This window comes from Passer domesticus, chromosome 2 (assembly GCF_036417665.1).
Source record: "Passer domesticus isolate bPasDom1 chromosome 2, bPasDom1.hap1, whole genome shotgun sequence".
NCBI lineage: Eukaryota > Metazoa > Chordata > Aves > Passeriformes > Passeridae > Passer > Passer domesticus.
Genome location: NC_087475.1, coordinates 82,981,027 through 82,995,869, shown reverse-complemented (window position 1 = coordinate 82,995,869; position 14,843 = coordinate 82,981,027). Strand labels below are relative to the sequence as shown.

Here is a 14,843-nt window from a genome sequence, read left to right as displayed (position 1 = left end):
TTGCTTCTTTGGTTTATACTGGGAAATTCCTGTCCTGTGAGATGGGCAACTGAGTACTTACATGCTTGCTTAGTTTTAACACATAAATAATTGATTCCAGTTGGAATGATCTTAATCTGCAAAAACTGTAAAGATTTATGATTTTGTGGTGAGCCCTCCATCCCCACTCCCTTCAAGTTTCACTTCCCAAACTGCATCAGTGCCTCTGGTGCCATCCTTTGGAAGGAGATGCAGAGGATGCAGCCAGAAGCTCACAGAAAAGCCTGTGGCATGCTTAGTTTCCACATGACTGGGACCAAAAGATCCAAGTTCATGTGCATCTTGAGTGCCTCAGCAACTCATTCCCCTGTTGCCAATGTGCTCTGCTGATTCAGGTGACCTTTTAAATCCAGTGCTTTTGGCTTATTGGGTAGCTCTCAATGCTTTTTGTTTTGCAGATACAAAATGTTTCTCTTGTCCTAAGTCATGTTTAGAATCACTGAAAGTAAAGAACTACTGAGACTCAAGATACTTAGTCGTTTTGGTTTTTTTCAGTGGTGAAACAAGTAAAATATTAGTTTAGACCCCAGGTTTTTACTTCTAGTTATTTCCAAAAAAGCTTTTTAAAAAATTCATTATTTTACTGTTATTTTCTGGTGCTACCATTGTGGTATTTTTCTAACTGTATATCTCTGTGTCAAGGATGTTTTAATTTCTTAGCTTCTTCTAGAAATTTACCCTCTCATGCCACAGCCCTGACATGTCCTTTTGTGGGCAGGTCCAGTGTTTTAAGTGAGAAACAGATCTGGGTTTGTGTAGTTCCACAGGTACATGAATGTTGCTTTTTTTGTGCAGAAAGATGGGCCATGTGTGGGAAGGTCATTGCAGTAAAGGAAAATAAGATGTAGTAGGGGTTGTTGGGTCAAGTCCAAAGCTAGGAATAGGAGATGGAAAGCTCTCTCCCAGCTGAGCCATTGGCCTGCTCTATTCTTGGAGCCATATCTATAGTGTAAGGAATTTTTGAAATTGATCTAGGATGAGGAAGGAGGGGGAGTAAATGGTATTAAATTGCCCTGTCACAGAGGAAGAGTCAGTTTAGACAGTTAAGGGATGTAATCTTCATTTTCATATGGTTGTTATTAAAGTCAGGGCACAAACAAACCATCCAAGCATTTCTTTGCAAAACCAGGTTGGCACTCATCTGAGATAGCAAAAGGTAGAACTTCCTAAAAATTCAGCTCTTAAGGGACTAGTGAGTAATTTGTTTATGACAGATTGTGAAGAAGGAAAGTGAAGTGCTTTGGTTTGGGAGTTTGGGCATGTTTTGGTAGAAGGAAACCTGAGACTTTAGTGATAATTACAGGCGGCAGCAGATTTCTCTTCAGAGGCTTTTGCACTTCTATAGGTTATTATCTGAATTAGCAGATAATTAATGAGAAGTGTAGCCTTACTTAAGCTGCTGATAGGTCCATACCTCTGTCAAAAAGTTGCTTCTTAGCAGAGGGGTGGGCAAAGACATTAAGTGTCTATGTGAGCTGCAGCCTTGCTGCTGCCGGCCGTGCACATGTACCCTAATGAAACAGTTTCTCCTTACAGCAATGGCGGCCTGGATCCGTGGTCTGCAGGTGGGGTGAGCCAGAACATCACCAGTTCCCTGGTGGCAGTTGTGATCCCGGATGGAGCCCATCACCTGGACCTGCGCAGCCGGAACCCTTTGGACCCCAAGTCTGTGCAGCAAGCTCGAGCCATGGAGATCTGCCTCATGAAGGAGTGGATTGAAAAGGCCAGGCACAGCCACTGAAGTGGTGCTGCAGCAACTGTGGCCATTGCACCTCTCTTGGCTTTGCTGGGAGTAGGGCCAGGCCTTGTGATATGGTCATTGGAGCATTTCCCTCCTGCTTCCTCACCTGCCCCACAGGTCACCATGGCTTGTGTCCATGAGAGAGGCAGGCAGCAGATGGATGGAGAGCATTCTCAGATGATAAACTCCAGTCAAAGTGCATGGATTGAGCTGCCTGCTCTGGTTTGCTTTCCTCTTCTGCTCTTTTTAAATGCTGTACTTTACTGCACAGTAATGGGTTCCTGTTCTAGGCTTGTTGTTCTCCTCACTGCAATGAGCAGTTGTTCCAGCTGCTGGTGCATCCAACAGTGGATTACATGGGAGTGGTGTTGGTGGTGAAACTCCTGCTGCCTCCAGTGTGACTGAATTTCAGACATCCTCTGCTGGTGGAGATGAGGGAACAGAAATCACATCTTACTGTGATGTTTGGTGGAGATGTAGGGAAGGCTGGGGAAAGTGGCTGTGCTGTTTGTAGGGAAACTAAACCCTTACCCAGCCCTTACCCTTTGGAATCGGTGTTGGAAAAGAAATGAATATACAACTTTTTTCGTACCTAGTTTTCCAGCAGCTTATTGATCGGTGGATTTTTGTATTCTGTGCTGTGCTGAATGGTCAGGGCTGGGCCCAGACTCACTCTGCTGATAACTGGCTGAGCATGTAGAATCTGCATCAAGATTTTACTTCTTCTTTTGCTGTGAGTCCTAATTCTGAGATATCTGTCACTGTCTGTGCTGGTGGTTACCAAAGAAAACTGAGTATATTTTGTGTATGTGTGTGTATCCCTCACAAATACTTAGCTTTTTAAAATCAGGAAGCTTTTGAAGCTATTCTCTTGAAGAGCAAATGTGACACTTGTGCTGGCTACATCTTATGAAGTGACAAATAATTGGGGCTGTGCCTTGTGTGGGTTCTTCCCTCCCCTCCATTCTGTGTATTGTTCAAATTCTGCATGATCTGTTTGCTGATGGCTCTTCAATAAAAGCCTTTTAAAAAAAATTGTTTGCTGGACTAACTATTGAAAACACAGAATGCAGCTATTCCCTTGGATCAGCCTAAAGCCTGATGCTGAGCTCACCAAGCCAGGTGCACTGGGCTTTCTGTAAGGCTTCCAAACCAGACAAACTGCCCTGATTCATGAGACAGCATATTTGACATTAATAAATGACTGGGGCTGTCCCCTTGTTTTCCAGCTTTGGCTTCATTCACACTGCAGCCCTTCTTCAGAAAGGATTCTTTGCAGTTTAAAGGACAACTCCATTTTAGAATAACTCAGGCAAGTTTTCATGTCCTCAGACTCCTAAAATTCCATCTCTGTTAAAAAGTTTTCTCAGCTTTGCTGATATGTCTGACAGTTGACTATATTCCTAAGATCCCACGTGGCCTTTTCTGTTTCCAAAGAGAACCCAACACTGAATTTTTATCTTTTCAAGCACTCCTCTGTATCTTCTTTCTAATAGATTATCTTTTTCCTCATCTAGTGTTAAACATGGCATTTATGTTCAGACTCTGCAGTCTGAACATTCCTGTGCTTTTGAGCAAGGTAATTTAGAGACTCCAGAGAACAAGGCCAGGGCTAAAGGATGAGTTGTGTAGGATTTGCCTGAATCCTGTTGGTGTTCCCCTTTTCCAATAGTTCCAGTTTCTGCTGTAAATATACTCACTCAGGGACTCTTAAAAACATTGAAACATTTAGAATCATTGGATAGAAACATATCCTTGATTCTTTTGAAACAAAATGTATTGGTTTTTAATCAATCATGTTACAGCAAAGTTTTTAGAAATGCTGTTTTATCTTCTTACACATTAATTGATGTGTGGTAGTGTCCTGGTTTACTGTGGTATGAGAAATGAAACCTATAAGACTTAAGATAAATTTGGGGATTAGAAATTATTTAATGGAGCAAGCAAGATCCTGGTCCAATTGCTCCCACTAGTTCACTGATTGCTCAGTGTGCTACTCCAAGTGAAAATTTTGGGATAAGCTTTTCCATGTTGTATAGATAAAGATGTGAGCAGCCCAAATTAACAGCTACTCTGTTATTCGTCAGCTTGTGTCTCCTCTCTCTCCTCTGCTAGTGAACTTACTGTCTCAGGAAGCAGCTGCTGCTTTGTTGTATGGAAAACACTTTTTAGTTTTAAGCAGCATAAGTAATTAAAAATTTCATTCCTCTTTCTCTATTCACTCCTTTCATAAGCAAGAAAGTTACCTTCAACAACATTTAGGACAACATGCAGTTTTTCAACTTTAAGTTTTGTGAATTAATACTTGCAAAATTTTCTTCAGAGGGGTTTTGTTTGTGTTTTTTGTTTCTTTGGGGGGGATGTTAATACTCTTTAATGTTCCATACTGTGTCTCTCTGTGAGACTGATTCAAGTGCATTTTGGATCAGGTTCTTATTGGTTGGACCAGTTTATGAATTATGTGACTTGTTTTTATGGTATTTTTAATTGATTTTGCTTTTATTCCCATCAAGCTGAGTAGTCAAAATTTTAGGCCTTATCTCAAACATGCAGACTTCATCTTAAAATCCATGTGCAAATCTTTGAATGCTACCAAGGGACTGCTTTGTGGTTTGTCTACCTTATCTAAATGTTAGCTCTCCTCTGTGTTTCATACAGGTGAGAATGAGTTGGGCCCTAACAAATGGTTGATGTATCTTTCCAGGCATATGATGATGGGCCATACTTTGTCTTGGGCTTACGTAAGTCCTTGGCTTGTGTCAGAAATTACTGGAATTTAAGACTGTATGTTTCCCACTCACTGGAAAAATGTAGAAGGAAAAAGAGTTAATGTTTTCCCTAAAGTCTGAATTTTAGTGGTGAGCCTGCAGTTTGTATCAATAAAAATACATGCAAATAATGACAAGTTTCTGAAACTGGATTTTGTTTTGCAGGGACATCAGTTTTTATCCTCTGGCAGATTTCAAGCTCTGTGAATGACATTGTCTGGTTTGTACTTGACTCTTGAGGAGCGGGGGGAGAGCTGGTTGCAGGAATCCGCGAGTCACGCACGTGGCAGTCAGGATGGCAGATGGTGAGTCTGCACCCCTTCGGGAGTTTCTCACTTCACAGCTTTGGCTGTGGTGAGGAGCAGGTGTATGAGCTGGTTGTTCTCTGTAGGTGACCACACTGAATGCAGTCAAGCTACCTATAATGGGAAAAATCCATTTTCCTTTTGAAAGCTTTCCCAGGCAAACACACGTTTCCCACATGTCCGTACTGAGGAAGGTTGTGAGGACAGATCTATAGCATCCCCTGACCTGGCAAGGAGAGGTTTTAACCAAATAATTAACAGGGCAGAGCTAAGCCTGCAGACTCTTGGCAAGGAGCTAAATAGGTTCTGCAACTCATTTGTTTGTAGGATAATTTTAATTTTGAAGATGATCAAATATTTCATCATCAAAAGAGTGTATAGATAGGTAATTCCCTCCTGGAGCATGGATTCTAAAGCACAGGAATAATGAGAAGTTTTGTCTCCCATGCTGTCTGCCCACCAAGGATGTTACAAAAAATGTCATTATGCTTTAAATAAAGGGATTTCTTTTTCTACCTCTGCTCTTAAAAGGGCTATTTAGCTGTTGTGAATTGAATCTCTAAGGAATAATGAGTGACCTAAAGAGCTTTATGTACGTTAAAGACAGCACATAGACTCTTGGATATTTTAGTTCCTTGCAGGACTAATGGTGGAATTATTGTGCCTTTCTGGCAGTCAGGAGGACACTATGCAACCACTAAACATGGGATGAAAGAATACAGGGGCTTGTATACTCCAAGCCTCCGTTTTTAGCTCTCCTCTGTTGATTCAGAACATCATTGTCACAATGTAACTGGCATCTTACTGAGAGTTAATACTGTAGCCTCTAGGTTTTAGGGGTTTTTTATAATTAACCTCTCTGTGGTTTTAAACCAAAGCCTTGATCTTACAAAGATGACTTCAAATCTGTCATATTTTTAGACTGTCTCTGTCAGAAAACCTACAATAGTTTATTTTGGCAGTGCAGGTTAGCAGAAAATGTGCAGTGAAGCAGTGGCAGAAAATATGAACTGAAGATATCTGCAGTAAATTCACAGTGCTTAAGTTCTTTTTAATTTCCCTTCCATTGTTTAAAAAAATCCAGATTTATCATCTAAAAGTGCTGGGCATTGGAGCTTCCACTGGTCTGAGCAGACTTGTGCTCCTGTATTGTTTGCATTCCTCAGTTTCCCAGTAAAGCCTCCAGCAGGAACATAAGCCTTTCTTGTTTTACCCCCCAGCCCAACTTTATTTTACCAGCAAATCTGATTTCATCCAATGCCTTAAGGCAGTGTCCATCTCTGTACCCTTTCAATACAAGCCCAATGAAGAAATTTCTTTACAGGAGAGTTAGACTGCTGACAGCTGACTGTGCTCCTACCCTGAGCCCTGCTGGGGTGGGGACCTGTCCTGTCCTTGCTCTGGGGGTCGCTGGGGCGTGATGCACAGACAGCAATGCCCTCAGCCCCCACGCCAGGGAAGGGTGAGGATGTGCTCCTTCACACGGAGCGCCTCACAGCTGTGCTCTGCCAGGCAGGAATCAGCTCAGCCCCAGCTGTCGCTGCTCCTGCAGTTGGGTTTTGGGTGCCAGATATTCAGCAGAGGAACATCGGCTGTGGGGGTGTAACCTGTGGCATCTCCATGTGTAACAATGTTCTCTCCAAAGTCCTCAGTGCTGTACCCAAGTGTTTCCTGGGTGTGGAGCCAGGGCTCCCCAGGGTGGGTGCGGCTCTCAGGGGCTTTTCCCTCCGCTGGTGATTTGAAAAATCTTTTGGTTCCATCCCCCAGTTTAGAAAGTAGGGGCAGTGAAACACTGAGACCGGGAATAGCAAATCCCTTCCGTTTGTCTTGTTGTTTTCTAATGTATGCGACCTCTCTGGGTGGTTTAAGCGGTTTAGGTACTTTCTATAAAAGGGATCTTTTAATGACAAAACTAATGTGATTATCTTACCAAGTGTGAGAGGCGTATTCAAGGTTTAAAGAAAATCTGTTAGAATAGCTGAATGTATCTGCTTAATCCTTTCTCTAATGTGGGTGGACAATGCTCTGGGAAGCAATTGGTCTTTCTTTCTTAGAGTAAATGCCTGGTCTCCAGAGGTAGGAACTTGTTTGCAGCTTTTTATACCCTTACGCTTCACCTTCTAGAGAATACAAAGGCACAGGAGAGAGGCAGAAAGCTTTGAGAGGCCAAGTTTTACCTCAAATAGCTGGGGGTGTAACCAATACAGGGCCAATTCCGGCAGGCTGCTGAGCACTCTCTGCTCCCTTTGACTGCCACCTGAATAGAGGGTCCTCCTTTTTTGCCCTCCTGCAAAACCACACTCCCTGCAACATGGAATACAGGAATGCATTGTCATTTCTGAGCGTGTGGTGAAGTCGTCTGCAGTTCCTTGGATGACAAGACCCTGTCTGGTTTTGTGCTTTGGGTGAGCAGCCCTACCCGTGCCGATCCAGGGCTTTAGACCCTAAGGTCCAGTCTTCCATATCAACCCCTTGGAAAGGTTTGCACCTTCTGACAAGTTTTTTCAGGGTGGTGCCTGAGCAGGGGAGGAAGGACAGCACCAAAGGGTGATGCTGTGGGATGCAGCCACAGCTGGACCTTGTTTGGCACCAGCCTGGTGGTGTTCAACTTCTCTGCTGTTCATAGGCCTGTGCTTGTGATTCTTTGGTTTCACCATGTCCATCTGAAGGCACAGGTTTATGACACATTAGGAAATGTTGTTGGGAACAGTTAGCAAGATAGGTAGAACCCCCCATGTTGCTGAAGCATTTAACAAAGCAAGTAGTGGCTCTGGGACTCTAACAAATGGATTTGGCTTTAACAGCAGAGACAAACATGTTGCATTTTCTGATTTGTTTTCTGAGCATCATCAAAACAGCACATCAGGAGGAAAAGGATATTGAACTATTGCTTTGCCCAGTTGGAATGAAACACCATCTCCTCTCACCACCCAGTAAAGCAACACAGGAAGAGGAGGTACCTCAACATCAGGGTGTTTTCCTTGTGAAGACAGACACTCATTTGTTACTATAGGACACGAGACAACATGACGCAGACATGCTGCTGTTCTCACGGCAGGAAAAAAGGAAGTTGATTTTCTAACTCCAACATTTATAGATTTCTAAAGGTGACAGTGGATTGGAGAGTGAAAGTGCCACCTTTCCAATGACACTGGACAAACCAACAGTCTATCAAATTTCTCCTCCTCCATAAAAGAATGCAAAACAATAAGTTGTTTACAGAAAGTGTATGAGAAAGTTTGCTACAAGAATGCAAACATCAGAAAGCTTAAAAAATCAGGGCGACACTCAGCTATACATCTATATCTCATCTGCCTGCCTTGACTGTGGACTTGATGCTGGGTTCTCTGTTGTGGAGAGAGAGACAGTGTTCCAGAACTTAGTGCACCACATAAAAACCAGTCCCAGATTGTATCAAACTGAATATTCTGAAGGAGGGAAAAGGATTCTGCACGACTGCAATGAGTCCTTCCCAAAGGAACAGGATTTTGTGCTTAGTCTCATGAATGCCATGAAGTTCTTGTCTCCTTCTTTCAGCACACGTATGAATGGCCACCCTTCCTTCAGTTCTTCCCTCTGACTTGGTGTCATCTGCAAGGCTAAGACATTCCAAAGAACTTGAAATCTTAGAACAGCATAGCTTCTTCATTGTCTTTCTTGTGGAAGATATGCTTGGACTAGTTTTGAAAACCTGGTTTCTTTAAAACTTTGGCAGCACTGAAAGGCTGACCACCTTCTTGCTGTCTGCATCCCTCCATCAGTCCTGTCATGGATTCTCAGCTGAGATCTGATCAGCTGCCAAGATAAGGGAGGGAAAGCTTTGGCTTCTCTGAGCTTTAGAAGTGATGTTCAGTCCTCACAGTCTCTGTGCTGCAATGAAAACAGGGCCCAGTAATTTCTGAAAGGGAGTGAAACAGGTTTAACAGTAAATCACTGTCCACAGCTGGGATGAGGAAGAGGAGCAGTCTGGGCTGCCTCCATACAAAGGTGAGGGGTTTCTTTTGGAGGTGGTTCATAGGGTCAAACAAGTCTGAGAGGGCTGTGGATGGGATCACCAGTGTTTCATCACAGGTGTTATATAATTATTTCATAAGTGGGAAATTTGGACCAGAATAAGATCAGTCAGGTCTAGGCTGTTTTTCTTCGGAAGGAATTATAAACATTTTAATGTATATCTCTGTCCAAATCTTCAGCGGTGCTCCAGGGCTGCTCAGCATTCCCTGGGAAGCTGTCCAGTACATCTGGGCAGATGCTGAGGAGTCATAAGGAGTGATGGCAGGCACCACTCAGTGTGTCACTATTTCCAAGACTGGCTTCCCAGAGCTCTGCTTCTCCACCTGCATCAGTCTGATACGAAGCAACCCAACTTTTTGCAGTGTCTGATGTCTCTTGGTGTTCCTCCAAGCATCTCACAGATCCACCGACTGTGCTCAACCCCTTGGCTGAGGCAGGGTCTGATGTGAGCCCCATTCCTTTGGTTTAAGGGGAGGACAGCGTGCTCCCCTCCACGGGACACGTATCTATGTGCGAGCTCACAGATGAGGGCAGTGCTTGCTAGGCAAACGAGACTAATAAATGTCGGGGCAGCAGGAGGTGAGTGCAATCAACTGTGAGAGCCTGAGTTATAGTGGTAACCTGCTGAATTCCTGGGTCACGAAGTAATTTACAGAACAACCCCGATGTCATTCAATAATTACTCCGACAGCCCGGGCCCCGGGGGGCGCAGCCTCCTGCCGCGGGTGTTATTAATACCATCAACAAGCAGCAGGATGTTGGTGTGAAGAAAAGAGCCACAGCACAAGCGTGTGAACCTGAGGAACAAATGGAAAATGGTATTAGTAGGATATTGTACCAGACTCTGGAAACTGATCTATCTTGTCCTAGCAAGTCATTCAGCGAAATATGAATGTGTCCCCTGTGGCAGTGGAAGTGGCTGATGGCAGTTTGCAGCAGAGGGGGAGGAAGATCCGTGTGTCCGTGCTGCTCATTTCTATTGCCCAGCCTCTGCGATAGTCCCCATGGAGACTGAACGGGAGCGGGGGGAGGAGGTGGTTTCCAAGCGCCCCAGAATAATTTAAATTAATATCCAGTGAACAATGTAAACCTTCCCTTTGACGTGGCGTGGGAATAGGCAGTCACAGCACTCGGGCTGGGTCAGCCAAAAGGGAAGGTAATGCCACAGCCCGGGATTTGATCAGCAGAGTAAGCCAGGGGCTCGACCTCTGCTGCCTCAGTTCCTCCCTTCCCTTCCTACCCCCCATCCTCCAGAATGTCGAGAATGGCAGCAAAAATACCTTTTGGTGAATGGATTTCTGGATAGAAAGGATGTATAGGAAACCTGCAAGTGGGTGTAGAGGGCAGTGCCACCTGCAATCTGTGTGGACCTTGGCATGTGGGTGCCAGGAGATGCAAGTGCCAGCAGGGTGGCGTTGGCACAGCTGTGCTTTAAAATCATTTCACAACACCACTTTGGGTTTTCTGAGCTTTTCTGTCCCACTCCAAGTTCTGTGTGCTCTAAAGGTGACTGCAGGTGCACAATAAGGAATTATGTGGGCAAAGTCTGAAGGGAATCAAGGCTGATGTAAATCTGAGTTGTTTCTCAGCTGGGAAATGACAGCAGAGGGCTACGTGCTACTTTGCTTTGATCTGGTACACATGGCAAATAAACAGAGCCCTCCTGGTTCTGATCCTTCCTTGTGCAGAGGAGCACAGAGTTTATTTAAACATGAGGGCAAGTGATTCTCCAGGGCTTTTAGAGCATCAGAGCTCTTCTTGGCCATTATGTCAGGGATAAAATAGCAGACATTGGCCTATAGCAGAAGAGGCTTAGCCCCAGGGCTGTTACCTCAGGCACTCCTTGGTGGATCCATGTCCTTGCTTGATCCACCCACCACGTGTGTGAGGAATAGGCCACCACCACTGACTGGGAAGTGACCGTCATGCCTGAGGTGCCCTCCTGGAGCATCTCCGGCCACAGGGTCAGGCTGTTACAGGAGCAGTAGCATCAACACTTTGACTTGGGGTATGAGATTAACTCAGTGGTCCTTTTTGCCACTTAAAAGTGCAAAATGAGTAAATCTCCACAAAATTTTGTGGCAAACAGAAGCAGGCCATGCGGAGCTGCCCAGTGGCAGGCAGTACCCTGGATGAGTTCATCCTCCACTGGGCACGCCTGGCATGTGAGGAGTGAACACGGCCAATTCACTGCTTTTCATAGGCTGGATAGAATCCAGATGTTTGTGCAACTAAATCAGAATTAAGCAGAGGTCCAGCAGCTGATAAATGTTCATCTGCCAAGGAGAAGTGCCCAGGAACCTGCAAAACCACCAGGCTGGAGAGAAGCCCAGCAGGCAGGCATTTTATGACTTAGACAATGCAGGGAGGCACAACACTATAACTGTGTGGATGCTTCATTCCTAAAAATGTTCAAGGTGTTGGGTGGAGCTTTGATCAATGTAGAGAAAGATGCCCCTATCCATGGCAAGGGGAATGGACTAGATGGTCTTTAAATGTCCCTTCCAACTCATTTGATCTAAGGCAATGTGGTGATGGGATTTCTGGCTGGGGACCAGGGGGAAGTAGGATAGATGAGTGTGTCCTACACCCATGGTGAGCAGTCACAGCCTGAGGTTTAAGAAGCAGCTCAGCCATACAAATTGTTCCACTGGCCACAAATGACTTCTTTCTGTGATCTTTTTCAATATTAGAATATTTCAATAGAGACCAGCACTCTTTTTCAGTTCTCAGTTCTGCCTTTGTGCTGCCAGTGCCTATCAGGCAGACAGGAGGTCTGCAGAGTACTGCAGGCATTGATGACAGGAGGTATGGGGGCATTCTGGTATTAGTTTTAGACTCTGGGCCCTTCCTTTTGTTCACAGTTTAGCAATACATTGCTGGTGACCTCCCCCCCATCTAACCTCTCTCACTGACTTTTCCTACACAGCACTGACAGAAGTGACTGCAATTTTGTGCCTGTGCTGCTTCTCTTGATGAGACCCAGGAAAAAGGGGTGAGAGATATGTTATTGTGATGTTATCACTGTTACTGCCTAAGAAGAGGATTACCAAAATTCTTCTATTTCCTCTATTTCCCCTTTTGTGCTCATGCACGGATGTTGCTACTGATATTCCCTGAATTCCCCTGAAAAATAAAGAGTGTTTTATCCGTATTCCCCAAGTGCCCAATACAAATGCAAATCAGCTCTGGGCCATTGGTTTGTTGTTTGGTTTTTTTGTTGTTTTTTTTTTTTTTTTTTTTTCCCTGTCTGGCTAGCATTGCTTGGCAGGTCTTTTCTCGCTTGCTTCTTTTCCTCCCTTTCCTTTAGCTGGTGTGTCCGAAGCAAGGTTCCCAGGAGGGTCAGAGACCTGCTTCATTCCCACACCTCTGCCCTCCTCTTCCTTCTCATCCTGTTGCCAAACTTGTGTCTTTATTAACCCTTTGTGCAGAAAGATCTGAAGGGCTAGAAATAAACCAGAACTCACTCAAATTCCCTAAAATAATAGTCAGGTGGGCCACAGTGGTTCCAGATGAGAACAGTCAAGCCATTATGTTGTTTTGCTGCTGCTCTGCACAGCTCATCCCTTGGACAAAATTGAGTAGGAAATCACAGCTATGGGGACCCAAGATCAGAGGGAGTAATGATTCTGAACTTTCCCATCACTTTAAATAAGTCAGGATTTTTAGGTAATAAACTACCTAAATGAGTGACTCCTATATCCCACAAGTGGGATTTGAAACAGGGGGATTTAAACTAGCGAGGCTGGTGAAAGTCACCAGTGCTCTAAACCCCTTGGGCCAAAGCAAGTGCCTACTCACTTAGAAAATTCATGCACAATTTTTTAGAAAGGACAAATAATAGACTGAGTTGCCAGGTTAAAGCCATGCCTGCCCTTTCTTCTTCTGCAGTTGGCAGTTTCATTATGTGCCCAAATTTCAGTCTGATGCTGAGATGTCCTCAGCATCTCTTGCCTATTTTAAAGTAAATTGCTTTTAATTGTATTTAAAGCTACAGCTGAACATATTTACAGGTTATGTTTAATATGTACAGGATTGCTACGGGGAGAAGTTAAAATGAGACACCAACATCAAAATTCAGCTCTAACAATCCGGCCAAAGGCAGCCTGCAGGTGCTGTGATCCGGAGCTGAGCATCACTGCCAGGGGCAGCCATGGACGTGGTCAGGATCCTCGCCTTCTTCCCATGGGTTTCAGATCAACCAAGAACTTAAATACACACTGACTAGCGGTGCATGAGCAGCTCCTGCCTACAAAAAGGTTCTCGCAATGGGCCTGGCTTTTGGGACACCCTTAAACCCCAGCAAAGGGCTGGTGAAGCCTGGGTGAGGCTGAGGGATGTAGCTTCCTTCCCTGCCTGGGTCCACAAAAGAGGCTTAAGAGCCCACAAATCTGCTGAGCCTCTGGCTTCATGTTGTGGTGTTGGGGCCCATGGAGACCAGGAGCTATCTGCTGGGGGTGAATGACTTTGTGTGGGAACCAGTAAGACCCCCTGCATCCCTTCATTGCTATTTCCCATTTCCCAGGTGCTGACACCAAGCAGTTTGTTCTGCCCTCAATGCTGCAGCTGAGCTTGTTCCTAAAAAAAAAAACAAACTCAAAGGGAAAAAAATAATTTGTGTGGGTTTCCTTCTTCCCTTTTCATCTTCTTTCCTGCTGCTATTCATTTAGCATGAAATAACCCTCCAAATCAATCCGGAAGAGATAATTTGCAACTGTTGCTGTTTTCCCATTGCTAATTGCTGGTTTGAAATCCCATTCAAATCGCCCTGAATACACAGTCCAATGTTCCTACACTAAGTGCCTACCAGGTATTTTTCCTGATGGGCTTTCATTTCCTTGCAAAAAACCCCACAAACAACCAGTCCTGGATCAGTGGTTGGATTTAATGGGACAATAGCATCTCCATAGTACATCTTGTTTCCGAAGCAGAGCAGTGTTTTGGCAGGAATCGACCTCTGCTGAGTTTCACAGGCCTGGTGGCATGTTTTGGTACTGGCAGAGCCAGAAATGAAGCAGTTAATTGCCCTACTGGGAAGGAGGAAATTTCTTGTAAAAATCCAGAATCTGGTTGAACAATGTGGCCTTTTATTTTTCAGCCTTGGAATCAAGCCTGGCTGCCCTTGTAAACAAAGAAAGGAAAGAATCACTGAACCAACCCAACACATAAAAACTGACCACGTCTGTCTTTGAAGTTCCCTTTATGTTGTTTGGAAAACTTGGGATTATAGAGATTTTTTTCTTTTTTTTTTTTTTTTTCTTCTTCTCCTTCTTTTTTTTTTCCCTTAGAAAAAGAGGGATGGAAGTTAAGGGAAACTTTTTCTTAAACAGAGCAGAAGTCATTAATTAAGTATCCCATTCATACCCGAGGCACCGGCTCATCAATCAGATTTCTTATTAGCATTCTGATGACCCGCCTGACCCCCTGTCTCTGCACTGTCTGCATGACGACACCGAGAGGCAGACCACACACCGAACAGAGGAGGAGGAGGAGGAGGATTATTCGGCACTTTTCCTTGCTCCGGGGCGGGGGAACCGGGCTGGGGAGAGGAACAGTGATGGACGTTGTTGTTTTGGGTGGAGGCGAGTCAATAAGTGGCTCCTGGAGAAACAGCCCTGAGAGCCTGGGAGAGTGACTCAGGAGGTGTCTGCTGCGTGCACAGCGCTGCTTCGGGGCTGGGAGCAGGGCTTGGTGCTATCACAGGGTTATATCAGCTATCACAGGGTATCTCTGCTCCCACCGTGGTCACAGGGAGCTTAAACCCAGCAGGAAGAACAGGATTTTAGCACAGTGACTCCTGTCAGGAAATGACTGGGTCCTGAAAATGTGCTGGTGGCTTTGGGCTCTGTAAGTAGGCTGCGTCCTCAAGGTGGGTAAGAGTCCCACATTACCAGTCCTCCAGCCTTTCTCCTTCCAAGTTATCCTAATTACAAGCACTTATCTGATTAAATCTTTACACAACTTATTTTGGGCAAG

The 14,843-nt window shown here is 44.7% G+C and overlaps 1 protein-coding gene across 1 annotated transcript in view; it reads left to right on the top strand.

Annotated features, from left to right (window-relative positions):
* Positions 1-4,679, top strand: part of PRCP (prolylcarboxypeptidase) — a 29,315-nt gene extending 24,636 nt beyond the window's left edge. Inside the window, exon 9 of the mRNA XM_064409599.1 lies at positions 1,576-4,679. Within this exon, the coding sequence (XP_064265669.1) occupies positions 1,576-1,780 (205 nt within the window). The 3' untranslated portion in view covers positions 1,781-4,679. The remainder of the gene's footprint in view (positions 1-1,575) is intronic.
* Positions 4,680-14,843: the final 10,164 nt, after the last annotated feature.